Source organism: Orbicella faveolata, unplaced genomic scaffold, assembly GCF_042242905.1.
Source record: "Orbicella faveolata isolate gen_17 unplaced genomic scaffold, um_ofav_v1 contig_1, whole genome shotgun sequence".
Classification (NCBI taxonomy): domain Eukaryota; kingdom Metazoa; phylum Cnidaria; class Anthozoa; order Scleractinia; family Merulinidae; genus Orbicella; species Orbicella faveolata.
In genome coordinates, this window is record NW_028301536.1 from 12,688,017 (window position 1) to 12,714,631 (window position 26,615).

A 26,615-nucleotide genomic window follows, 5' to 3' on the forward strand; every position below is an offset into this window, starting at 1 on the left:
TTGGCAATAAAACAGAATGCAGTCAAAGGCATTAAAAATTAAAGACAAAGCCTTTGTGAAAAATAAATTGCTTCTTATCTCTGCATGACATCGGACAGTTGACTTTTAAAACTTCAGGAATAGTGTCTACAAAGTCTTGGATATTTCTCAAAATAGTGACGGACCGTTTGTGTTCATGTCAGGTTCAAATGAGCAGCTGGTCTCGGGCACACGTATTCCAATAACTAGGCGAGAAATGGCGTTGTAAAATTTTTTATATTTTAATTTTTAAATATTTCTCTTCTCCGAAATGGGCCCTGACCTCCCGACCAAGCCTCTGTGTTGTTTCATGGGTGGAATTTAGTTTTCTTTTTTTTTTAGTTGGTCTCTCGTACTCAGAATCATTGCCTGACTAATGAATTACAAGCTAAATTTTACCGCTCGTGCTTACTAGCGTTCGTGCGATTATACTCGGTATTCTGCTGAATTTTAGCGCACAATTTGTGGCATTGGCTCTTTCTTGACCCTCTCAGCATTGGAAATAGTCCAATTTGGTCTTTGAATGCACTGTTTATTTTCAGAACAAGTTAATGAATACCGCGACAGTAAGTCGAATACGTTAACGACCCCTTTGTTCTCGTAAGCGAATCACATCGAGTTCTTTAAGCTATATGATACTATCAAGACATGGAATCATTACTGAAAAAATGCTACCAATCAGTGATCAGTGAGGCTAAAATGTAGAAAACAAACTCTCAGAAACCATAACATCGATGAAGTTGTTAACGTTAAGCCTCACACAATGCAAGACGGATTTTATAAATCTATTCGCCACTTAATCCTTGAGAGATATACCGAGATAAATCCCATATTGAACGAAAAATTACTCAACTAGATCAGCGTCGATTCCGCTTTTTCTCGGTATCCTTTTAAACTTGTTTCTCCAAAATCCCAATGTTGCCTCACTCACTGTGTATATGATATTTTTCCTTCGATATAGAACAACACGCTGAATCTTATCCTTCTCTAATGTTATCGATGTAAGCTACTCTCGAAAAAAACGCCCCTTATCTTTCGCCTATAAGCACTTTTCAGTTTTCTTTTAAATGCTAAAAACGTTTATACGTTGACAACTAATTGAAATTGCTCTATTTTTAACAGGAACCTCATAAGACTAATCCCTCCCTCTGACAACTACGTGACTGAAAGTTCTCAAACGTGTTGGCCACCTGATGAAAAAATATACAACAGTTGAACAAACCTCCATGACAAGATAACACTGTGACAGTGACGAACATTGGTCCTGCGCGCGATCGCTTCAAGTTCCTTACGTCTCGACGAGAAATTTTGCGAGCCAGTTTCCCTTACTTACCATTCCCTTTAATTTCCACGGGAAAAAAATATAAACCACCTCGAAACAACGCCTAGCAAAAAATGGAACTATTCGGAAATTAACGACCCCAGTGATTATGTTTAGGGGTTTCATTTTATTGAGGCATCAATCAAGGTTACATCAGGGCTAAAAAATAATTTCTAAAAGAAAGGCTTTCTTCATCTATGAAAAAATACCGCCAAAAATTCTCTTCGGCTGCTTTTGCAAAGAATGTGCGGTATAATATAGTTATTAGCTTGTAGTTCAGTAGATTATCAGTTTTATTGTGACAAAAGACGACAAAATTTCAATTTATTACGAAACCTGCGCATATTTATTGTTTTTTTTTTCAGCAAAACAAAAACATATCTATTGATCTGTCAAAACTGATTTTATTCACGGTGTTACGATTTAAAAACATAAGAATGAAACTGAAATAATTAAGAATGTAAACTTATTCTTTTCGGTGTTAAAAACCTTTAAAATCATGCCATTGGGAAACGCTCTCCGCAGATTCAACTAAAACCAATTTCAAATAAATCCAGTTGTGAATCAGAATTGTGTAATACAATAACAGATCTTGTTGTTTTCTGGAAAGAATTTGTGTCCCATATTAATTTGATGCAATTACGTTGGCCTTGACTCTGGTGGACTGTTTTTCACCGCGAAAAAGGCCGGCCGAAGTAATTAAAACCATCTATCAAGAACGAGTTTTATTGTTTGCAATCTCGTGTTTACTTAAATTTTCGCCTTTCCGGACTATGGACAGAGTGGGTTTTTTTGGTGTCACTTCTATTTGTAGCTTGCTCATCTGCCAGCATGAGATTGAAGCAAAAGTACAAAAAAGAAAGAAAATATATTTACAAGTGAAAAAAAGCCGTGTTGCGGACCATGACAGGTTTTCAGAAATCTATATAATTGAAAAAAAATCCTTTTCATTTCCAGCTATGTAAACTCAAATAGAGATAAACAAACTCGCTGCCACGCGTAATTACAAATGGGTGCAGAGCTTTTCTGCTCTTCAAGATTTAATGCCCCCCTACGTAATATTGCCAAATAAATCGTTATTTTTGTTTGCGTCCGCTAGTTTTGTTCGATTTGTTGGGCGTTTAAAAGATCAGGGCGCCTTCGGTACTAAAAGATCGCAATTGCAAAATTTAAACTTCAACTGATAATTTCACATCTGTTCACTCGATTGAGCTTCTTTTTGTAGCAACGGTCACAAATGTCCCCGTCTCGCTCTGTGATGACTGTCTTTTTGCTCGGACACTCAGTCGTACGTGTCCACAAGGCAGCGAGCCACGCGCTAACCGAGCTCTTTGCGTCCCAAGAAATAATTCCAGCAAAGCGCGCCGAAATCGCCTCTGCAAAAGTCCGTAAATAAAAGGATCAATAGCACTCTTTAGAAAGGCGATCCACCTCAATGCGATTGTTACAGTGTGGCTAAGCGATAATCCGCCGTTGCCCAGTTCAAGAATACGAAGCGTGGTGTACGGCGCAAGGCAGCATAAGAACGCGCCGATGACGAAGAGAATTTTTCTCGCAGCTTTGAACTCTCGCTGCCGGCTGGTCTCGGTAGCCGCTACAGGTCCGCGTACCGGCGCGAGATGGACCGCGGTGATTACAGCATGCCCAATCCTGCGAGAATGCAGCTTCGCCACGTTGAAAATTCTGTAGTAAGTCACTAACATGACCAGCAGCGAAAGTCCTGCGTTAGCGGCGTAGGTTGCTCCTGTAAAAACCAGGTAGTTTACTTCATATAGGTCAGACGGAAAAGTGCAGAAAAAATATCGAAAGTTAAATTCGTACCAGCCAAATCCAATGGGTATTAAGGAAAATATGATGGATTGTAACCAAACGAAGGAGATCATAGTCAGAGCCATTTGGACAGTCATTTTAGCTCTGTATTGTAGAGGTTTGCAAACTGCAATGTAGCGGTCCGCGGAAATTGTAGCCAGTGTTAAAACCGCCGCGAGGCCTAATACCATATTCCAAAACGCGCTTGTTTGACACCAAAACCCTCCAAATGGCCATTTGTCCGCCACTATTGCTCCGAATGAATAAGGCATCGCAAAAACAGCCATGAAAAAGTCGCAGATTGCGAGATTTACAATAAATACGCTGGATATATGTCGTCGGAGTTCCTTGCTTCTGTACACAACTAAACAAACCAGGAAATTCATGACCAAGGCGGCAAGTGTCATTAGAAATAAAGCCAAGGCGAAGGCAAAAACTTCCACATTGCTTAGGAAACCCATTTATTGTCCATCTGAGGTTCGTTTGCTACCAGTAATCCCTTTATATCGCAGGGTTTTTTGTTGGGTTTAATGAAATACGGCGTTTTAAAGACTTGAGTATTCAATGTAGCGGCAGCTGCTTGTGAAACTTTAACGAATGGACGATTTACTAAGCTGTAATTTCGAGTCAATTTGGCGATGCCAGCCGAGTTCCCTTCCTTATCTTCCTCAGTAGAACGATGCTTGTGGAAGCGACTTACAACTCTGTTAAATCGCACAGCGCTCCATTAGAAATCACCAATACACTACTCGTTAATCTGCGGCAATCGGTCGCGGCGAGAAGAAATTTCTTCAAAATTTCCATGTTATGTTTTTTTCTTCTGTACACAAACCTCTGATCATTCTATTGGACGGGAAGGAAAAAAAGTGACATTCAAATTGGTTACCATGCTTAGAGCTGAATTTTGGATATTGTCCTTTTTAATTAGCAAAGACTCTAATTCATAGGCCGAAACGGGGCCAGAACGAATTTGCATAACAAAGTCTTTCACGAGACAAAGTATGTATTTATACCAGGGGTTTGTTAAGAATAAAAATTCCCCGTCAAATGAAGAAGTGCCAATTCATCAGAAAGGCGCCTACAGATGTCGTAACATGCAATAAACAGTCTTGCGTAGTCGGACATTTTTTCTCTTTTTTTTTTCTTTTCCTGTTTCCTTCAATTCAAAAAATGTATTTCCATATTCAGTAGAAATAGGGGTATATTTTTGTGGCTAGCCTATAAATGGCCATTCAAGTTAAAACTAAATGTCGAAAACATGGCCAGCCGCTAAATAATTCATGTACTACCTAACGCACTCGAAATCTATTACTGCACAGCAAGGAAAAACATTAATGTCGAACTGGGAGAAAATGCCATTTTCCTAACTGAAATTATTTCATATTTCTTTGTATGAGCCAAAATATTTTTTTTGCTGACAAAGAAAACACTTGCACAAGATTTTCTCACCTCTATAGATCCAAGGTGTTACACAGCATTAATGGACCGCTAAGACCCGGGCAATAACAATTATATTTCCACAAAACTACAGATGGAAAACCCAGTTAACTGGTCTGCCGAACGGAGCAGGTCACACTTGTTCTTTGCCAAGCTTTCCGGCGCCCTGCGCGTTTTAGCGGTGGTGTCCTCGGATTTAAATGCAATGTAAGTCTTACTGTTTTGAAAGCTTAAAATCACCAGGTGCAAGCCGGGTTTTTTCTCATGCAAATTTTACAAGGAATATATCTAGACGAAGTGCTAGTGTTTGCATTGACTGAAAAACTAATAAAAAGAGCTGTCTTTTGCAGGAATTGGTATATGTTGGCGAGTTGACTTAAGTCACGGGGTTAAATTTGAAAGATGGCTAAGCTTGTAAAATCCAAATTTGCTGCAAACGAGAAAAACCATGAAAAATTAGCAAGGTATTATATTTAATGCGAGCGTACGTGTGCTAATATAATCCAAATTTATTACTTTTTATCTACGGTGGCAAATATTGAGATAAGCTGGATGGACATTTTCAGTCCAAGTCACATAAAACTCTTAACGGAACGCTGATATCTGCTTCTAAGATTATACGAAAAAAAATCGAAAGCAACTTTTCATCATTTTAATCAAAATGATGAGACCAACGAAGAATTGTTGTGTAAAGGAGGTAATTGCCAGCAATGAGAACTTTATTGGTAATATCACGTACAAAAATAAATGAATCAAACTGGGTCAACATGTACTCGCGTGTACGCCAAAAAGCCGAAAACTTTCCAAACCTTTTTAAAGTCGTTTGTAACTTTCGATTTCTCGGCTTCGCCTCACAAAGGCATTAAAAACCGCGCCGCTTACATCATCGTTAATATGTATACCACATTTACGCTAACATCGGATAAAAAATAACTTGAAAGGAATTAATCAAGGTAAAATAAAAATCAGATAAGAGTGGTGAATTATACGAAACGCTAATTGTTTTCATGAAAGAGCATTTCCTAATTATCGTTAATAGCTTTTATTCATTTTTGCACCGCCAGAACTGACTCATCCAAGTCAATAACAACCCTTCATTTTCCTGCCTCGTATCTAAAAACAATTTGGGAACTATTCCTTTTTTCTCTCCATCTAGACAGTTTATCAACTTAGCCAATTGTTCATTGCCTTTTGCTTTATTTGCACGTTCATAAATCTTTACCGATCAGTCATTCAAGCATACAACTTTCGTCTCTTGTGCGGTACATTGTAGCTTAGGAAACTGTTTTCTTCTTTCATCTGCAGCTATGAAAACCACAGTTGCCTTACATGTATTCCCCGTTATGTTATATTCTTTCATTCACGTATTTACTTACTTGATTATGTAGTTATTTGCTTGCCCTCGTTTATTTTTGCGTGCGATTTAATGTTTTTGTTTTTTTTTCAACGTATGTATCATTCTCTTTTCTTCTTTCCTTCTCTGTCTGGCCTATTAAGTAATTTCACGTTCTTAGTCACGGCTGCTGCCTTCAGTTTCTAAAACGATTTTCTCATATCATCAGCATCGTGGGGAAACAACAGTATTAACGTTAGCGAGTCACTGTATCAACAGAAATCTTAAGCCATTTAAAGTGGGGTGACTAGAAGACAGAAATAAACTCTCGTTTTCTTCTGGCCAAAACTGAAAAAATCAATGTTTTTCAGTCTTCAAAAGGTAATGCAGAAAGATCTAAGCAGCGTAGCAAGTTTCTGTGCGTATCTTTGTTCTGCATAGCCGTAAATTCTAGAGATTGCTGAAAGCAAATCCCAACATGTTGCATGTAGTCGACTATAGTTGAGGCTGCGCATTTTGAGCCACTTCAAAGTGCAAGTACCATTTACCTCACCGGACGACATTAGCATTTATTTGCTTCAAAATTCTCTTCTATGAGTCAAGTTGCCTTTCAAATGAAAGCGTTTATGGTCGCTGGGAATATTTCATTCAGTAAGAGTCCTGACTTTTCTGGAGACTGTGCTCTCCATGAGTTGAAATTAGCTGTGAAATTACTGTACAATATTCCGGTGCAGTTAGTGACAACAGAAAAAAAGACGGCTCAAATTCAGGACAGATCTACTCACCAATCTTCTGAACAGATGTATTTTCAGTTTGATGTATCTTTATAAAATATTTATGGAAGTCCTTTAAGGTTGGATTTTGACACCACTACAAAGATGCACATTTATATCCTCCAAAATTTTATTTTGTTTCAGTCAAACTTATCAGCCTTAATATTACTTTAAACTTTAGTTTAAATAATGCAGGTCTTGAAACTTAAAGGAGTCTTGACATAAAAAAGAGAAGCCCTTCCCTTCATCATGAAAACATAGCATACATCTGTAGACAAACTGTACAGTAAATACCATTTACATTATCTCAAAGTACTTAGCTATTAGTACCATGCCCAAAACATCCATCTGTAGCCATTCTGTAATTATTTAGTCTATTCATACAGTTCTAATGCATTATTAAGGGACTGGAATTTTATTACATGAATGCTTTTAACTCTCTGATGATGACCTTTATGACCAAAAACGCTAAGTGTATGTAAAAAGCAATTAAGTAATTTTTATCATTTTACTTGACAAATATGCAATGTCTTCAACCATTATCCACATACTTTACTGACATTTTTCACATTATTTGTTATTGGACACCTTGAAGGGTTACCACAATCCTTCTAGATCCTGCGTGATTCCTGTGTTCACAAAGCCAGATTCCCTGCCAAGTTCCAAGATTGAACTTGCCATTTGTTATAGGAATTGTCACACTTGGTCCTATGAGGGCTGTCTTTGCATGTCCTGCCAGACAAAAGAAGTTAACAAAAATTCCTTAAGTGTTCCCTTCTTTTCATGTCAGTATTCCATTTGGTTGTGCACTGTACGTTGGGTTTACTTCACTTTTGTTGGCCCGGGTTTCATTCAGGTATCAGTATACCTCAATTTCTCTCAGAAATGCCAATGGGCAATGGACAAATTGACTCGTTGCGAGGATGATTTTGCCCACCTGGTTTGACCATCTAGAGGAAAGTTTTTCTTATAAAGAATTTCAGTTAAAAAAGTTTTGCCCACCTGTGAAAACCAGTTGTCCTCCTACTGAGAATGTTAATCAAACCCCTCCCTGCTTTTGACGTACCAGATGTACTCTATTGCCCATTAAACATCATCTGTGCTATCAAAAATGTTTCCACTCTCTATCACCCCTGCCACCACGAACATTTTAACAATATTTGACAACACAGTGGTTACATGACATGGAAGTCCCAGCCCTGGGAGGCTTGATGTATGAAGCACAACTCTTTTTCACAGCAGGTTAATCAATGGGTTGTTGGAAGGTTGCACTGGCTCCTGCTTGTGGGTTTTACTATTGCAACAGTAGACCTTGTGTGAGGCACACTGGATAATTAGATTTGGTCCATGCTTCGAGATCTGTTGGTTCAAGCCCTCATCAGGTCATTCTTTGTGTACCTGGTCAAATCACTACCCTCACAGCTCCTGTTTCTACCGTTCCCCATTCTCCCTTCCCCCACCCCACAAAAAAATGTAGTCTGACCCAACTTAGGCTGATCCCTATCGTTTGAACAGAATTAACATTACCTTTAAGTCAGACTTGACATGAGAGTCTTTCACTTGACAAATAAGAGGAATTTCCCATCCCCCCACAGCTCTACCAACACCCCCCCCCCCTCCCCGCACCATGTGCCCTCTACAGAAAGTGGCATTCTTCACCTCGAGATCCCTAAATTGCAACAGGCAATTGTTTAAGCTGGATGTATCAGCCTAACCTGGCATATCGTCAGGTCCTTCAAGAGTATGTATGTACGGAGGTCCGCTCTCTGGAACCAAACGATTTAACATCATCTCCATGTCGGTCCTAACCGATGAATCCCAACACTCGTTAATACATATGCTTGCTGAGGTGTGCTGCAATAATAAATGAGCCAGTCCAATCTTGTACTTCTTTAGCTCTGGGATACGCGCTATTTCGTCCGTTATCACATGAACTCCGCGAGATTTTGGCTTAACATTCACGGTCGTTTGAAACCATACAGTCGGCCCGGTAGCCGCCATTTTGTAACGATGAAATTTGCGCGGTTACGAAGCAGGACCATAGCGGAGAAACGATCCTTTGAAGTGATAAAGTTTTTTTTTTTAAAGACCACGTAAAAGCGATAAATAAATAACTGATCATTTCAGTATTAACAAAGGACACCATATATTTTTGTTTAAATTTTTGAGCCATAACTAGAACTGTAATCCTGTACTGGAACTTCCACTTCCGGTTACTGAGACCGCTGGACGGAAGATTGTCTCGGCTGTAAATTCGTTCATCATTATTCCACGAGCCAATGAGTCGGAACTTGTGTCGCCTCCAAGGAACAATTCTGCATTGCTATCGCTCGTTTTCCGCTGGAAAAGCAGTCATGGATGCTGGAAAACGGGCTGCAGCAAGATATGCAGTGGACACGTATGTCAAGGTAAGTTAGCTCCACTTTCAGAACCGCCGAGGAGTTGCTTCAATGGAAAATTAAGTTTTTGTTGTTGTGATCAGAGACAGGAAAGTAAAATGTATTCTAACATAAGCTTAATTTATCAGTTATTCAAGTACTTCTGTGTTTCACTTTTCAATTTTCTCGTTGTTGAAAGAAGCACTTAGAACAGGTTTAAACTTGCCTACTTTCAGGGTTCTAAGGGAAGAGGTTTATCTCTCTATGGCGACAAGAACCTGGCGGGGGGGGGGGGGAGGGGCTGCTTTAGGAATTTCTGGGTGGGGATGTGCCGCTGCGACCCTGAAACCCTTAGCCTGTACCAGAGCTAGTTCGGCTGAATTTTGCTACCCTATACTAGAGTAACCAGTATTAAAACCACCGATTTCCATCGACTGAATCCTGATTTTTGACAGTTAATAATATGCTGTGTCTCCATGTCCGGCAGCGGGACAGGTTTTTCAAAATACTCCTTGTCCGGCAGTCAAAATTATTTTTTAAAAATTTCATTTAATAATTTTAAATCCTTGTTTATATGGCTGAATACTAATTTCGGTGAGCCCAACACCTGGTATATCGGGATTTATAACGTAGACTATTATAAAGTGACCAGCAGTCAAAACATTTGAATAGCAATCTGGTTAGCTTACAAAGCACTCCAGTTAGCCTAAAAAGCACTCCGGTTAGCCTGAATAGCACTCCGGTTAGCCTAAATAGCTCTCCGGTTGGCCTGTTTACGGTTAGCTTTCAATAATGCTAAGGGTAACTCCATAAATAATAAGTAAGTAATAATAATAAGTCTCACTGCCAGACACAGAGTATTTTAAAAAACCTGTTCAGCTGCCGGACATGTAGCCATAGCGTTAATAATATCCAGTAGTGATTTATGATAGTCGTCTATCAACGTTGTTGAGGCTGACTTGCAAGAATTTAAAATTGCTGATTTCATTTTTTTTCATATTTTTGAGTGGCAATTCCTGGTTTCCTTAGTTTAGATAAAATGTTCAACCAACTGGTCAGTTTCTTGAAAATTGATACCCTATTCTAGACCCAAACACTCTGTTTTATATACCCTATGCTAGAGTAAACTGCTTGAAAACCATACCCTTCACAATGGCACATACCTATGTAGCCTATATATGGCAGTACCCCCCCCCCTGGGACAAGAACCTGGGTGTGGGGGGGGGCATTTACTCCCTTATATGGGCTCTATCATTGTGTACGGCTCCAAAGGGTATGGTTTTGAGCAGTTTTGGTTTCTGTGACCCTATAGTAAAGCCGTGTTCTAATTTTAGAAATCTGATAAGGGGTAACAATTTTTCTCTCAGGTCTGAAATAGGGCATGGAAAATGACAGATTTTTGTCTGAATACATGTAGCTAGGGTACAGGTTTCAAGGTCCAGGCCCCACACCCCACCAAAAGCTTTGGGGAGCATCTCCCCAGGGACAAAGATAATCAATGATTTAATATACTAGGCAGGATGGAAGACTGCACATAACCCTGTGCCATATAGAATGCAACCAGTCAAGTGTGATGCCTCTGCTGAAGGATGTCTGTGCTGTGCATTGCACATGGCTGTACATGTGTGATGTTATTAACAGAGTTCACTGTGTTATGTCATGTACATGCCCAAAATAAATATACACCTGGTCTATTTCAGAGTAACCTGCACATTTAAAGTTATTTGGCTTAAACTCCCTACCGCTCCAGAAATCCCGGTTTAGCTTCTTATGTTCCTCCATAATGTTTGGCTTCTAAGATCCCCCACCCTCTCAAAATTCCCAATCACTTTCCATGGGGCTTTCTGGATCACACATTCATGGAAATCGTCGCCAAAACTCTGTGTATTTTCCTGATGTCCTGAAGATGTAGGATGATTCTATTTTGATTCTCTAGTCATAAATTTCAAAGAGGAAACCAGGGAACACAGGAACCTCCCTTATGTATGAAATTATACTAAAATGTCTTGCCTATATACCACACACCACCTCCCTCCCCCCCCCCCCCCCCCCCCTTATTGGAGCTAGAAAGCACCCAGTTTCACTTTGGGCTCCCTGCTTTGCACACCTCTCGATCTGTCACTGTTAACATAAAAATGCCCAGTTACTTTGTTAGACAGATTTCGAATCAATTTTTAATTTGAAAGAGCATTTATTGTCATACAGGATAACCAAGCCCTGGGAATTGGGTCTGGATCAACAATAGTATTTGCAGTTGAACGTATCGGTGAGTTACTTTTAGATCCAAATATTAATTCTCTTCTCTAATAAATTGAAACTTTTATGTGGACACTAAGGTCACACACAAAAATTGCTGCATAATTTATAATCTGTGTCTTTAGTAAGCATGCTTTAACTTTGTTTTCAAGGGAATGATTTTTAATATCTTAGCTGTAACTTAAGTTCAAATTGAAGAAGCCTGAAGCTCATTTAAATAGTTAGTTGTCCTACATCAAAGTTGGAAGAAAGATGTGTCAAAATGTCGTGCTCTAACGCCACATGTATTTTGTAATAGCAAAGCATTAATCAGTAGGAAGCTTAAATTTTTTCTAATGGATTTGCACACATGTAATACAAGTAGACACATGTACAGTGTGCAAGATAGCCAGTGTTTATAGAGCTAGATTATCTTTGCAGAGATGCCAACCTAAAAATATCAAAATCTGCGAGATAATTCCAATTTTACCTAAGTGACAGCCCGAAAAAAGTTGTTCAAAGTAAAACTCTGCCAATTTAACCACAAAAATATGCCTCAAATATCCAAAATGTTTCCCAAACATATGTGAAAAATTGGCAGAATATGTCTGAAAGATGTATTTTATGTGCTTTCCTTTATATTGTTCAGGAGATTTGTTGAACTGTATGTGAGAGCAGGAGATTCCGTCTCTATTGGGAAGACTCCCAGATAATCTGAGAGAGTTGGCATAGATGTCTTTGTATGAGACAAGAGCTAGTCACTTGAATTACCTTAGAGTGTCTTTTGTCTGTATTAACTGGTGTCAAAATTGAGTGGACTAATGTGAGAGACAGTGTGCTGGACAGGCAAAACTGTTCATATTAGCAGGTGTCCATAAAGTGGAGTTCCACTGTAAAAAGGGATGCTATCAAAGCAGTCCACTTTGAGTAAAAATATTAACTTTATATTTTACTTAATGATCTGACACTTAATAAGTAACTTTATCTAGTGTGTTCATCAGTGTTAAATCTAATCTGTGCCTGATGAGCATATTACTTTTCCATTACGGTTCATTTTCTCCAGACTATCAAGGTCACCACACGTTGTTGTATTGCAGAGGAGGGAGATAAAGAAATGCACTTAAACTGATGAGGCACATGCATTTAGCTTTTGCAGGGCTGTCATTGAGTTTTGAATCACCTGTAGCCTTGATTGTTACACCTGTAACAAACATGTTACTTTGTGAGTGAAGTGTATCAACAAAAGGCAATATTTATCATTCATACTCATTCGTGTCAGGTGTCACAGGTTATGGCCCTTAATGACAGCCCTTTATTGTCAGTATTGATTCTGATCAATTCTTTTGTTTGGTGGTATTCTCATTGCTGTTGCCATCGTCATTTGAGTTGAGTCCCTAATATTATTGGGTTGGTGGGAGGCATGACATCCTGTGTACATATACTGGAACAAATGAGGTCTCCTTTCATCACTATACAATTATTGTTTTGTTTGTGCAATCCTATTTTTAAGGTGGCTCCCTGTAGTTTTATGATCATATGCACACTGAGGACAAAAGCTCATTAAGTAGGCTGTGCATGTTCGAAGAAAAACATCAATGTTTTTGGATATTTCATGACATCAACTGAACATGAGCACAAAAAGCAAAACTGACAGTGAATTTTCTTGTGTTTCCTTCAGTGAAATTCCGTAAAATTTGGCAGATTGGTAGTAAATATTTCACTTTAGTCGGAACTCGTTTTTCAGGGAGATCTGTAAGACCAGACTTTTTGCAGTGGTAAAGGACACAAATTTGAGAAAATCGAAAAAACTGCCTTTACAAAGCCTACTTTTTGTGTGTTTAAAATTTGTATCCAGCTGGAAGCGATGTGCTGTAAAAATTTTGTAAGATTTCACCAACGGAAATTCAAGAAAAACACAAAGCCATAAAAACAGTAAAAAACACATTTGTTTGGGCATTTATATTTCAAAATTTAAGCCCAGAATTTCAACAGATGATAGTAAAACACTATTTAATCATTGTTTGTTACATGTAAATAAGTTTGAGAGGACTGGGTGTGAAGGCGAATGTAAAAACAGCATTCAATGCATAACACTTGCGTGTGCAATGCCATAAATGATTACCCTATGGAGCCACCTTAATGCAACTGAATGTAGACATTTTGCTTCATTTGCAGCTGAAAGAGTGAAAGAAGAGAATTTAAATTTATTGTGTGTTCCATCATCATTTCAGGTAAGTGATTGTTAAGCCCACATTTTTTAACGAGTTTTTTCTTTCTTTGTACTATTCTTTGTAACCAAATTGCTTTATTTAGACTTAAATAGACCTGTAACTACATGTAGTACTGAATTTTGTTCACATGCTGATGCATATTTATTTTGAATTAGAACACAATTATTACAATTATAATAAATTAATGTATAAATTAACATAAATTATTTTACACCATTCCATTATTATTGTACATAGTAAGTAAGTAAGTAAGTAAGTACTTTATTTAGACACATTTCACCAGTGAGCCTGGGGCTCGTTTAAATGTGAACATGTATACTAAAATTAAAATGACTCGTTCAAAACAAAGATTTTGTTGTAAATATAACTGAAACAAATTACCTTACAGGTAGTATCAAGTCATGATGATAATTATAAATATACAAAATAAGTCATCAGTCCCCTTATCTTCTGTACATTTTGCCACTGGCATGATTCATTCAATTTCATGTGTTTCGATCATTGTCATGTAGGCCCAACAGCTAATCACACAACACAAATTGATTCTCACTGATCTTGACAGACAACCTGAGGTAAGATGGAACATCTGAAATAACAGCATAGGGAAGTCAATAATTTATTGAATATTGTAGGCATGCAGAGTGTGTGAAGGCTAGACTATGAGCTGTACTAGTGCTCTGTCAGCCTACAGGTACATGGTACTTATAAAGGTAGTAATAATTATTATTTAGTTGAGTTTTAATCTCAGTCTAAGTCCACAAGATTTTGTCAGAGGATAGATTATCAAATTCAAGATAATGACTATAACTTTTAAGTAGAATGAAGAGCAATATTTTTTTGAGATCACATGGGCTTTGTTTTATTTTCAGCTAGATGTTGCTATTGATGGGGCTGATGATGTGGATGCTGACCTAACTGCAATAAAAGGAGGAGGGTACACCATTTTTTGAAATGTTATTTTTCTCTTGCACTTTATGCATAACATGCATGTTTCTGCCTTACATGTATTTGCTTTATCATGATGAGTTTTTTAATTGCAAATCTTTCTTAATCTGTCTTTGTTCAGAGGCTGTTTAACCCAAGAGAAAATTGTAGCATCTTGTGCAAAGCAGTTCATTATTATTGCGGATGACAGGTACATTTTAAAGTTTGCAGAAGATTTTAATTGATTGGCAGTTGAAAGTACTGCTTTGGGATGCTGCTTTAAGCTTGTTGTTCATCACTCACAGCAAACATAATGTTTGTTAAACCAATCAATAACCAGGAAAAAGAAAGAAGACCATAGAAAAACTAGGAAGCACTAATACTAGGGGTGGGTAGGGAAGCAATTTTGACATTCAACTCAGACAGTTGAGTCAACTTTGTGACTATTGTGACTTTGTGACTAAATATTAGCGGTGGTTATGAACAGTGTTTGTAACCAGTGGAGATTTATTCCTGTGAGGTAATAATAGTTTGCAGAATGTAGCCCTCTGTGATGGTTATGTTCTCAACTTGTTTCTTTCCTTTCAGGAAAGACTCAAAGCAACTAGGCGATGGAGTAAGTCAGCTTGTGCTTTACCTAGTAGTACTTAATACAAATTAAATTGATATGTCCCTGAAGTTGCATGTTTATTTTGAGATCTTGGTTACTTGGTAGAAAATAGGGCAAACATGATCATTGGAGTTACCAGCATCTTTGTCAATGTCATATACTTTACGAGTCTTTTCACTTATATGTAAAATTCACACCTTAATCACAGTGCTTTCTGTGGATATCCATACTTATACATTATGTTAACTTTAAGTCTTTTACCAGATAATAAGCAAAAGTATTAGTCACCAGCTACTTCAACAAGACTTGTGAAAGTACCTAGTTTTTCTCTTTTATGTATATTTTCTGTTTATTTGTGATGCTGTTTTAATTTACTGGTAATAGAAACAATTTTCCAGTGCAGCTAAAGGAACAGCTAAAGGAGCAGGGGTCACCAGCCAACAGTTTTACAAGACACAAACATTGAATTCCAGCTAAAGTTGTTTGAGCATGTCACAAACACATGAAACAAAATGGATCAAATACAAAATATGAATGATTAGTGTCATTGTCAAAAAACAAATGTGGCACCAAAATAGAATGGCAAAAAAAAGAATGATAATGAAATGTGATGGTTATAAGCTTGCATGGAGGTAAACTTAAAACAGAGCAGATTTGTGAGAGGCAATACTTGCTTGTGTGTGTTTATGTGAATTGCAGTTTAAGAAAGGAATTCCAGTTGAAGTCATCCCTATGTCATATGTACCAGTCATGAAAAAAATGGAGAAACTTGGGTTGAAACCAGCTCTTAGAATGGCACAAGCTAAAGCTGTGAGTATGCATGCAAGCTAGTAAGTTATGTCAAGACTACACTGATTTACATCACCCGTCTCTCTAAGTACAGTATACACTAGCTGTGGGAAAACTAATACTGGTTCTTGTGTTCAAAGGAATCACAAATAATGCCTCATTGATTATAGTACTGATCATATTTTACAGCACATTGAACAAGTCCCCCCTCCCCCCCCCCCCCCCCCTCTCTCAAATGTGCTTGAAATGAGTAAGCGTATGAGTATGTATGCCTTGGGAGGGGAGTGGGTGGGTAGTCTGTGAACAGGCTCTGGCCAGAAGGGTCTGAGTGTGGCTGGAAAGGCAGAGAAGGAACTGGCTGAGAGTGAACTGGCTGTGGGGAAATGGGTTGGGAGTTAGGGCATCTCCCCTCCTCTCTCTCTTCTCCTCTTTCTTTTGTCCTCATTCGTCTTCCCACTTCCTCCTTGCTCCTCAATCACAGAGCCTGTTCACAGGCTAGTGGGTGGGTGGAGTATGTGACTTAGATATTAGGACGTGTTGACGCAACAGAGAATATTCTTTTGCTTGTCATGACATGCCTTCTTGACACACACATGACACCTCTCTCTTAATAGTTTTGCTGAAACATCATACATGTTCTATCTCATGCACTTTCGTTGATTTTGCTTCAGGGTCCTGTAGTAACCGACAACAGCAATTTCATCATAGATTGTCAATTTGACAAGGTACAAAGTAACATGATGTTGAAGATGATGTTGCTGTATAAAATCTCTTTTAGCTAATTTATAACAATCACAAATTGTCCGATCATTGACCAAAATGGGCAATTGTTTCTCATGTAGATTGTGGTTCACTTTACCCTAAAATAGATGTTTGCAAGTAGCGGCCTTGGTTGAATGCGTTTGTTATCACAATTACGCGTCTTTGTCAATTTGCCAAATGCGTTTTGAGGAGAAATTACACGTTGATCACTGCAAGGACTGAAGAAGTTATTTAAAGCTTGGCATGTGTTGGGGTTTTCATTATGTTTTTTTGTTTCTTACGCGTATATCCAAAGATTGTCTTATAGAGGAATCTCGAGTAATTGCAACTGACCAATCGTAGTGAATGCAAATAACACGCAGTGTTCGAAGAAAATTAATGACACACTTCAAAAAATAGTTTTTTTGTGGGGGGCAGCGGCGAACACCAGTATGACCCCCGTGACGTCGTGGGTGAAGACTTGTTAGTTCTCGTTTGCAAAATGGTTGAAGAAACAGGCTCTTTTTTCGGATTGTTTGGAGTAGAATGCGCAAATTTTTCTAGGTAATTCGAGGAAATTGGTCTAAACTGTTGTGAATCGCAATTTATTGTGTTAGATCGGTTTGAAGGCGGTGCACACTTCATCAGAATGGATTTTATAGAGTTAAACAGCATCGCCATGTGTACACTGCATGGATTTCTGATTACATGGCACTGCTGGTAGGAAACTCACACGCGATCAGTAGATTGTTTTGTATAAAATCCAAGTATCTGATAGATCGCTTATAATAAATTACCTTACTTTGATTAGGTTTATGACTGGAAAGAGCTGAACACACAACTGAATCTAATACCAGGTTAGAAAACTTACTTGTTTCCTGTCCACATCTGAAAACATTGTTTTGTGCAGCAAAAGTTGCTTTCCGATTTTTATTGACTTCTATAGTTCTCATAATTACTGGAAACACGCTAATGAGTAGCTTATTATTTAACGTTGTATGGGTGACGCCGGCAGCGGCCAATGGTTGGCATCTTGGACTCCAAGCAGAGCGATCCTGATTTGAAAATTTGGCGGGGTCATAGTGATGTGTTCTTGGGCAAGACACTTATTTCTCGCAGTACCTCTCTCCACCTAGGAGTATAAATAGATACCAGCGAACTGTTAGAGTAACCTAGCAGATGCTGGGTGTAAAATGCCACTAGAATTCCATTCAGGGGTGAGAGTAAGTTGAGACACTCCCAGGAATCGTATTCGCCTGCGGACCAAAAAAAACGGACCAAAAACCCCTTACAAAAGAAAGGTCTAGAAAAAGAACTTTTTTGTGGCGAAGGAACCATATGACTGTATTAAAGTAGAGATGCACGATGGTGAATTCACGAACGTGTACGAGCTCTTTTCTGTCTGACAAAATGTCTGACGATCTTCTTTTCAACTTTTTTGTATGTTATAGGGGTGGTAGAGACGGGGCTGTTTGTTGGCATGGCGGAATGTGCCATATTTGGAAAAGCGGATGGCACTGTGACGAAACGATAGACATGACTCATCTGTAATGCACATGCGCGACGAAACTTACATCCCCAAGCGGCGAAAAAGAAGAAATTCGCTTCAAAGATTGTGTATGAACATAATTATCATAACCGTGTAATCCAATGAAATGTGCTGAGTATTTATTGTTGTTCAGGACATCGTTGGAAATTCTGTTAGTTTTGTAAAACAGTCATTGTTGATTCCATCCAGATGAAATTAAAATCGTGTTCTACTGGTCTTTTTGTACAACTCGCCTCAACCACAACTAGTTTTAGTTTGATCAAGTGCCCCAACAGAACTCTATTTCTAATCGTTTTCAGTTGAAACGGTTGATACAATACTTGAGCTAAGCCTTGTAGAACAGACTGTTTTCAGTTGGTTGGATTGGCTGGGTTTTTTGTTGTCTTCTGGAAAAACCGCGTCAACCGAAACCAGTTGCACATTTAGATTGTGCCATTTACAGAACTTCAACCGTAGCAAACATTGCCGGGTTTGATGTCCATTTAAGGAAATGATCAAACCAACAAAGTGAAGAACCTTTCCCGACAGAAAACAAGAAATCCAAATAACGCTTCATAAAAAAGAAAAATGTAGAAATCTCTCTTTAATGAGGTTTTGTAACAATTCATGTACATTAAATGTAATTACTTTTGAAGGAATAAAGACGTTTAAAACAATTTTCTTGTGTTTTGTATGAAGAGAAGAAGAAACTCTTTGATGGGTAGGTAATTGATCTTCAGTATAACGAAACAATAACATTTCAGAGTGGTCAACATGTAATTTCTCCTTACAATGCTAATCCATTGTCAAGCAGCTTGTTAACTTTGATTATCAAAGTGTAAATTCTCTTTGTTCGCGCCATCATTACGTCAACAGCTCGTGCTAGTTCTGTGTTTCCATCGAGTTATAGAAACAAGATTTTTAGCCAATCAGCGCGCGTATTTTCTTAGGACTGTTTTCTAAAATACAATACAATATAATACAAGTTTGTAGTGTAATACGCTTAGCTATTCAGGTGTGACATTACATAATGGAATGTCACACCAGCTTTTTGTGTTATAGAATAGGGAGAGGTTCATGAGCGAAACTCAGTAGGGCTGTACCTTGTTGAGTGTGTGCTGAAAGAAAACTCGGGATCGTGGGAGTGGGAATTTCTAGCTCACAAAGAGGGGAGTGTGGAGTGATGGCAACCCTTTTCTGACTGAGCCTTTGTGGCCGATGGCTGGCTTTTTCATTCATGCTTTCGCTTTCTTGTAACAGAGCAGAGAACGGTTAAAGCTTTATTATTATTATTATTATTATTATTATTATTATTATTATTATTATTATTATTATTATTATTATTATCATCATCTTTAACAGATCTATATAGACCAAGGGTTATAAAGTCCAAGAGACGATGAACATCAATAACCTTCCCAAGGTACTCCCTCTCGAGTTCTTTTTAGAGATGGTATCCAGTCTCCCTGGAATAACATTACCACGAACATTGCGTGGATGTTTACGTGGAGAAATGGAATGCGTGTTAAGGCTGTCCACGTAAACCACAACATTCGTTTCACAGAATTGGCTATTTCCAGACCGTCCTGTGATTTCCAAAATCTGGAGTGTTCTTCTAAAAATAACTTCAGTGGCGAGGGATAGCTTGGAAATAAGGCCTATATGGGGGGATTATCTCTGTTACTCTTCATCCATTCTTGGTTTACTCCATGTCGTTTTCTGTGGGTCATAGCTGCACGAGTAACATTTGACTCGGTATAATCATTCACTCGTTCGTTATGTTGTTTGTCAGGGAAGACGATCAATGCAAAAAAGACACGACGGCACGAATTTATAATTTATGAAAATATCAACCGTCAGAATTAATTACCATAACAAACACCAGTAAAAACCAATAAATTTTGCAATAAGAACACTCGTTTAAATATTTAATTTTGGAATTTCTTCATTCCAATTTTGGTCGGTCTCTCTGATTTGGGGAACGGAGATGACTTGACATTTCTTTTCATGGCTCAGTTTAACCAAAAAGTGTGGGATATATTAGAAACGAATGGGAAAACTGTAATTAAGAAAAAAGTGTCAAATTTTGAACGAGAAAAAAAAAAGGAATTTTTCAAAGCGAAATTACAGCAATTTAACCACACGTCTTTGTCTTTTGTAGCAGTGTTTTTGTTTGGATTTTATATATTCTTTGGAATTGATTGGTGTTTGCTTTTGATCCTGAAATGTCCATTTCCTATCCGCATCAGGAATCAGGAAACTTAACCCATCTTTGGCTCTCCTGTCGGAAAGTGAGGTCTTTGTCTAACTTTCGTTTCATGCCTGAAAACGTCGATGAAAGACCGTAATAGATCATCAATCTCGAGACAGGCAAACAATCGTCCATTTGACATCACAATGATTATAGTAAATATGGTATTTACTTTTTAAAGACTTCTCCGATATTAAAAAGTCGGGCCACTTTGTTTGTAGTTCGTTGATCCTCTTGGATATCACGTACTTGGGTCAGTTATATGCTTGCGCTGTTTAAAACAGGTTCGATATCAAAGCTTATTTATCGCCTAGGAAGTGTGATAAGCTCTTACAGACTGATGGAGAATTCTACATTGGAGGGAAATTTTGAATCAAATCATCCACTTGAATTGAAAATCCTCTTCTACACTGCGTTTATAATTTCGCTTCCCTTGACTGTTTTCGGTAAGTTGCTCTGCACTTCACTCTGTTTTCACTGTTGTTGTTAAAAGTTGTAAACCTTTCTTCCTTCTCTAGTCAAGAATGCAAATTTCTTCATTCAAAAACGTCGAGAAATGAGCGAGGTAGCTCTGCATTGTTCACTCAAGACTGCATTGATAGTTTTAATAGAATTTTAACGAAATGAAGGCTATCTTAACGAAGTCAGTTTTTCGTTTGGTTAGCCATAGAATAGAAGACGTGTAACAAAACTTCCAACAGTATGACGCGTTTATTAAGACAAGACTATCATTCCATTATTTTCACTTCACGATGTAATTTTAGTTGATTTTCAAACTAGCCTGAGTAAACCAACAGGCACATGTACGACCGACTGCGACCGGCCACAAAAACGTTCAAGTACTAAGCGGGTAAGATCGAAAAGAATCGGCTTCGTATATTTCAAAACTCTACTATCCAGTGATAACCCTAAATTTGTTTACAATTTGCGGGACAAAATGAACAACCAATCGATCTGACTACCGCTTCTTTTGTTTGCTTAAAAATGTCTGCCTTAAGAGGCGATAAATTACAGTATCTCCGATATCTACTTCTTTTATTCCTTGTCTACTTCTTTTATTCCTCTAGTCTCTAACGAATTAGGGAATCACGGAAAACTGGTATTTAATAAGATCTCGATCCGAGATTGTGACGGGGATTGTGACCTGCAGTACTAACGATAACTGCACACAACTTAATACATTTGGTTCAATTTAATCTCGCGAGAACCCAATATCCTCGTGCGTTAGTTTGTTCGCATTTTCAGAATACAAAACGCGAGCCTGGAAGCTAGTGTTTCAGCTGGTAGCAGTAGAACACATCTTTCTAATGTCCTAATGTAGCTTGTTAAATGAAAAATCTGGGACATTTCAGAAATTGAGGAGGGCGGCACTTGTTTGCTATTATCTAACTCTTTAACAAACGTCGTTTTCGATGGCCATTTCCCCAAGAGGAGACTTAATGGAAATAAAGGAAACGTTTTGACAAAAGGCTGTAATTGAAGAACAGGCAATTTCCGTATTACAAAAAAAAAAATACCGGCAATATATGAATGATCCGTCGCTCTTTTGGCAGGAGCAAAAGTAATAACGGAAACACCGGGGACATATCGACAGATTTAAATTAAAGTACCCGTTAATTTGATGTGCAAACGAGTTGTCGGTTTAACTTATTTCAACGACGTGCGAAAACTGGATGTATTTTAATATTGAAATATAAGGGATATTACGTTCTTTAGTTATTTCAATAACGAAACCAATCAGAATTAAACAAAAGCGAAGTATCATTCCTTCAAAAGAGACCTTTTATTAACACTCGCTGTTCCAGACACCAGCAGTGTAAATCTACAGGATATATATTTTTAATGTTAATCCCTCCACAAAGGCGCGAGTTTCATTTTAATCAATAGAAGTCGAACACTCTTAGAGTCAACTTTATTCAACTCTGAATGAAACTCCGTTGGGTTAGCGTGTGACGAAGCAAGTGAAAGCTTCTGAGCAGTGTTTTCATGTGGTGCTGAGTATTGTACTGTGCAAGATGGCTCTAACTTATAAGTCTGTGGATGAGATCTCAGTGTGTCGCCATTCAAATGAGAGGTCATGGAACATACAATCAGTCAAAGTTTCGTTTGGTGCTGTTTGTTTTTCAATATTGTAAAACATGAAATTAAAGATCTATTTTTTCTCAAGTTTAAACATTACCACCTTTGGGTGCGCCGAAAAGGCGAAAGAAACGACCCGACAAAATGTAACTTTAACTGAACTTGCGTGAGTGATTTTAGTCATGACTGAGAGGTTTTTGTTGTATTTTTTTCTCTGGTAAAATTTAATATTTCTTCGAAATGAGCAGTCTTACTGTCTCGTTTCAAATTAATCTTAAGCAAACAACTCACAATGGGAATTGGGCCTTGATTCTTTTATGCAAATGTTCAAATTTTGGCCATCCTTCAGCTGTCCAAATGAATTAATTTGTTTTAATCTCCTAAAATGAGTTTTTCATCATATTATACTTATTCTTGTCGTCTTGAAAACGCACGATACTTGAAACGGAAAGACGTATTTGAATAGTTGAGCGGTTTGGTTTCACTCGCCGCAAAGAAGACAATCGCCACATATATCGATATCTTTTTGTACTTTGCTTTATCAAACAAAAGGCTTACTATGTGAAAAGAAGTGGGCTAACCAAACATTGAAAAATAGAATTAATCGAAATGGAACACTCAAGAAACAACAATAACAGAAATGATATGATATGAGTTATGAATTCATTGTAAAAATCTCAAAACGGTTCTGGAGGTATTCGGCTCACAATTCATTACGAGTCGGCTTATTTCATACGAATTCATGTATATCGTGTCGCAATATTAGGCGTATTGTTTTCGCAGCCAAACGAGAGATCAAAATTAATCAGATGTTTGTTCGGCAGCGGGTGGTTAGAGAAATATTAAACAGTAACCTAAGATATACTGCCAAAGATATTCACTCTTTCATTGTTGGAACTTTTTTCTGTCAAAGGCGCCCTTTGTACACTGCATATTTTTTGTGTTTTCTCTTTTTCAGTGTAGAGTTTCCGTTTAATTTAAAAAGCGTAGTTTTCAGTATTGTCTGAGTCAGATTGAGAAATGCTAATAAGTGCTCCTTACACCAGTGAACTCGTCACATTGTACAGCGATTATTATGCGTTAGACTTAGAAAAGAAGGTTCAAATATAGCATTATAACAATCAAACTTGAGTGAATGTAATCAGGTAGTTTGTAAAAGTTTTGATTAAATATAATGATTGAAATTATTATCTCTGAGTAGATTTTTTAGAAGAAAAATCCCTGCGACAACCTTTCACTTTTCAGCAAAACTTTTCTTTCGTTCATTTTCTCCCATCCTGTGTTCCCATCTTACATCTGTACGTTGCGTCGCGCGTTGCTGTCCAGAACTTGATCCATGGACGTCCTCTGTGAGATGTCAGCGTATGTGGGACTGAAAATTACAGTTATGGATCTGAAGACAGCCCAAGGTGAAGTGTCTTGGGTGATTAGGACTTACTATCTTCCCTTTGTCAGACCGAAAACTCATGTCAAATTTATGTCAGAATTTTTCACTTAACAAATTGGCAAATTAATTAGACACCTCCTTTTCCATTAGCTTGGCATACAGAACTCAAACATGCAACAACTCCTATTGCAAAAAGTATGGGGTAAATATGGGATAAATATGGGATAAATATCGGACAAATATCAGTCGTCTTTGTAAAATCGTTGTTAGAGGTTTCGTCACTTTTTTTGAGTTTCACCTGGACTTCTGTAATTATTGTCACAACTTACTTTCCTCAGGGAATGGTTTTGTCATATTAGCAGTTGTTATTAACAAGAAGCTCCGTTCAGCCACCAATGCCTTGATAGTCAGCCTGGCCTTTGCTGACTTGCCTGTGGGTGTGGTCATCTTTCCTCTCATATCAATCACTCAGAAATACGGACCAAGTCTGCAGTGTGGCCGACAGTTATGTCACAGCACCATCTTCCTCACGGAAGTGTTCCTGAGCGCTTCGTGTCTGCATCTGTTATTCATAAGTGTGGATAGATACATAGGTGATACAAACATGTTATAATGAATAGGATCTCTATTTGTTTGTCGCTCTGGGAATGGCACTGATATTAAACGCAGCCTATCTCAGTTGGACAAACTATCGGGGCTCGTGAGGCAAGGCAGATTACAACACCCTAAATCTCCATTTAATTGCACAGATCTGACTGAAAACATTTGATTGAGATTTTTGCCATGCTTTGTTGGGACGAAGCAGGACGCATTATATTTATCTATTTATAACAACTTCATTTGCATCAAACATATATAAATATCTACATGCAAATATGGTGCCAGCAGGGAGAAACTTAGTCCTCATATAAAGCTGAACCCCTTGATTAAAAATATGTAAACTACACTTAAAATTCTAAAGCGGTAGATAAATGTATCAGTCAGTTAGAAAATACTGTGAACATGCTATGCACCCTATGAAATACCAGACGAAATACATTACTACAAAACATACCTCTTAGTGTAAGAATGTGTGGCATGGCTTAGCTATAAAAAAGAAAAAACGCCGGGGGACCAAGTTCATTTACTACAATTTTATTCCAGAAGTAAAAAATAAAAGTATCAGCTCTCTAAACTATCACTTCAGAATATCGACACAAAAATACGCCATGCTAGCAAACCACCGCGGCTTTGTTCTATTTCCCAATCTTCGGTGGTAGGAATAAAAATGGCGACTGGTACATTTACCCATAATTCTTAGCGCACGAAAACCCTAGCAACGCTCGTGAGAACGTACAAAAAAGTTCTAAAACCTTCAAATCCAGTACTCACAGTGTCTTTAGTACAGGAACAAATACTGCAAAAATGGGGCTTTCCTTGTGCCTGATGGGCTGTGTTATGTTCGCAAGGTATTGTGGTAAAATGTACAAACGCCGTCTGTTTTTTCTTACGGAGGATTCAGTCAAAGGTGTACACCATTCAACGGTATCTGCTCCGGCCGTCTTTATCTCCCTCCTTTCCAGAATTTACTCTTTGGCATTTTCGTGATTCCCTTGCAGCGATAAACAACGCCCTCCGTTACCACACCATCGTTACGTCCAGACGCATCACTTGCGTGATTGCTTTCATCTGGAGTCTGTCCCTAATCGTGGCTGTGTTTCCATTCCTTGGCTGGCGGGAGGTCCGTCCTCGGGTGCTTGGAGGCTACTGTCAATATCACCTCAATCTCGCTCCTAGCTACATTCTATTTTTACATGTCACGGTCTGCCTGACACCGCTGACCACCACCTGTCTAGCTTATTGTAAGATATTTCAAGTTGCACGACTGCAGGCTCAGAAAATTGCTTCCATGACGGTAAGATTTAGTTATGTAGTATGATACTTCCTTTGTTAAGAAAATATCAAAGCGTAAAACCTAATTCCTATCATAAAATTTCGTCACTAAGCAGAATAAGGGTAACGTGGGTGTCCACATCCAAGATGGCAGCTCGTCGTCAGAGCGGCTCCCATCTTGGATTCGAATGCCGTAAAAGCCTGGGGACGAAGTTCGATCCATGCTTTTCCGTATTGAATTTGTGTCTGTGTTTGTTTCGTGCAGATTAGTGGGACTGAACAAGAAAGATGTCGAACGAAATTGGACAAGGAGCGTAAAATCACTCTGTCGGTGGCTGTTGTAGTGGGAGTGTTCATACTCTGCTGGGGCCCACTAAACATCATGCTTATCATCTACTGCGCATGTCAGAGTTGCGTCTCTTCCATTGCCATGGAGACCGCTGAAGTGTTTTCCATGTTAAACTCGGGCTGTAATCCTCTCATCTACGGCACGTTTAACAAGGACTTTCGCAGAACTTTCAAGGCCATGTTAAGATGCCGCTGGCGTCAAATAAGCCGCGAAGAGATTGAAGGCTCAACCCATGTGGCTATGAACACATCGAAGGCTTCTGTTAATGTTGCGAAATAGGGGCAATAACTGTGTAATTAGCTAATGAACTGAAAGTATTAGTTGTCGAAACCAGCTTGTTCGATGCGTTAAAGGTTTTGAAAGAAATGAAATATTAAGACTATTGAGGCAATTAAAACTAAATTTTGGCATAATCAAGGAAAGCTGCTAATTGGATTATTACGAAAAACTGTGCTCCTCGCTTTACCTCCTCGTCTTGATTCAGCCAAATAAAATGACTTGAAATCAAACGAAAAAGGCAAGTAGTTTTAATAATCTGCCTTTCTTAAGC

The 26,615-nt window shown here is 38.3% G+C and overlaps 4 protein-coding genes and 1 long non-coding RNA gene across 6 annotated transcripts; 2 read left to right on the forward strand and 3 right to left on the reverse strand.

The window, feature by feature from the left end:
* Nucleotides 1–236: 236 nt before the first annotated feature.
* Nucleotides 237–5,075, reverse strand: LOC110065390 (G protein-coupled receptor 26-like). The gene is made up of 2 exons (XM_089289859.1): nucleotides 4,598–5,075; nucleotides 237–3,991 (listed from the first exon to the last, which is right to left on the reverse strand). The coding sequence occupies exon 2, from the start codon at nucleotides 3,607–3,609 to the stop codon at nucleotides 2,539–2,541; it is 1,071 nt and encodes a 356-aa protein (XP_089145985.1). The 5' UTR covers nucleotides 3,610–3,991; nucleotides 4,598–5,075; the 3' UTR covers nucleotides 237–2,538.
* Nucleotides 5,076–6,803: 1,728 nt separating this feature from the next.
* LOC110065392 (uncharacterized) lies at nucleotides 6,804–8,720 on the reverse strand. The gene is made up of 2 exons (XM_020772526.2): nucleotides 8,407–8,720; nucleotides 6,804–7,423 (listed from the first exon to the last, which is right to left on the reverse strand). Exons 1-2 carry the CDS (start codon nucleotides 8,690–8,692, stop codon nucleotides 7,269–7,271), a joined length of 441 nt encoding a protein of 146 aa, XP_020628185.1. The 5' UTR covers nucleotides 8,693–8,720; the 3' UTR covers nucleotides 6,804–7,268.
* Nucleotides 8,721–8,916: 196 nt separating this feature from the next.
* LOC110065391 (ribose-5-phosphate isomerase-like) lies at nucleotides 8,917–18,804 on the forward strand. Of its 2 annotated transcripts, XM_089289864.1 has the most exons (11): nucleotides 8,917–9,099; nucleotides 11,275–11,335; nucleotides 13,480–13,535; nucleotides 14,048–14,107; nucleotides 14,405–14,469; nucleotides 14,602–14,670; nucleotides 15,048–15,075; nucleotides 15,769–15,879; nucleotides 16,530–16,583; nucleotides 17,411–17,456; nucleotides 18,051–18,804. In XM_089289864.1, exons 1-11 carry the CDS (start codon nucleotides 8,971–8,973, stop codon nucleotides 18,131–18,133), a joined length of 762 nt encoding a protein of 253 aa, XP_089145990.1. In that variant the 5' UTR covers nucleotides 8,917–8,970; the 3' UTR covers nucleotides 18,134–18,804. The 2 variants fall into 2 exon arrangements, with proteins under 2 accessions (XP_089145990.1, XP_089145994.1); XM_089289868.1 differs by lacking the exon at nucleotides 16,530–16,583.
* On the reverse strand, nucleotides 17,451–25,449 carry LOC149118132 (uncharacterized). The gene is made up of 3 exons (XR_016207286.1): nucleotides 25,216–25,449; nucleotides 24,174–24,406; nucleotides 17,451–17,731 (listed from the first exon to the last, which is right to left on the reverse strand). It is a non-coding gene; the product is annotated as an uncharacterized LOC149118132 (long non-coding RNA).
* On the forward strand, nucleotides 19,484–26,559 carry LOC110065389 (adenosine receptor A1-like). The gene is made up of 4 exons (XM_020772523.2): nucleotides 19,484–20,824; nucleotides 24,183–24,437; nucleotides 25,443–25,738; nucleotides 25,982–26,559. Exons 1-4 carry the CDS (start codon nucleotides 20,641–20,643, stop codon nucleotides 26,342–26,344), a joined length of 1,098 nt encoding a protein of 365 aa, XP_020628182.2. The 5' UTR covers nucleotides 19,484–20,640; the 3' UTR covers nucleotides 26,345–26,559.
* The last annotated feature ends 56 nt before the right edge of the window (nucleotides 26,560–26,615 follow it).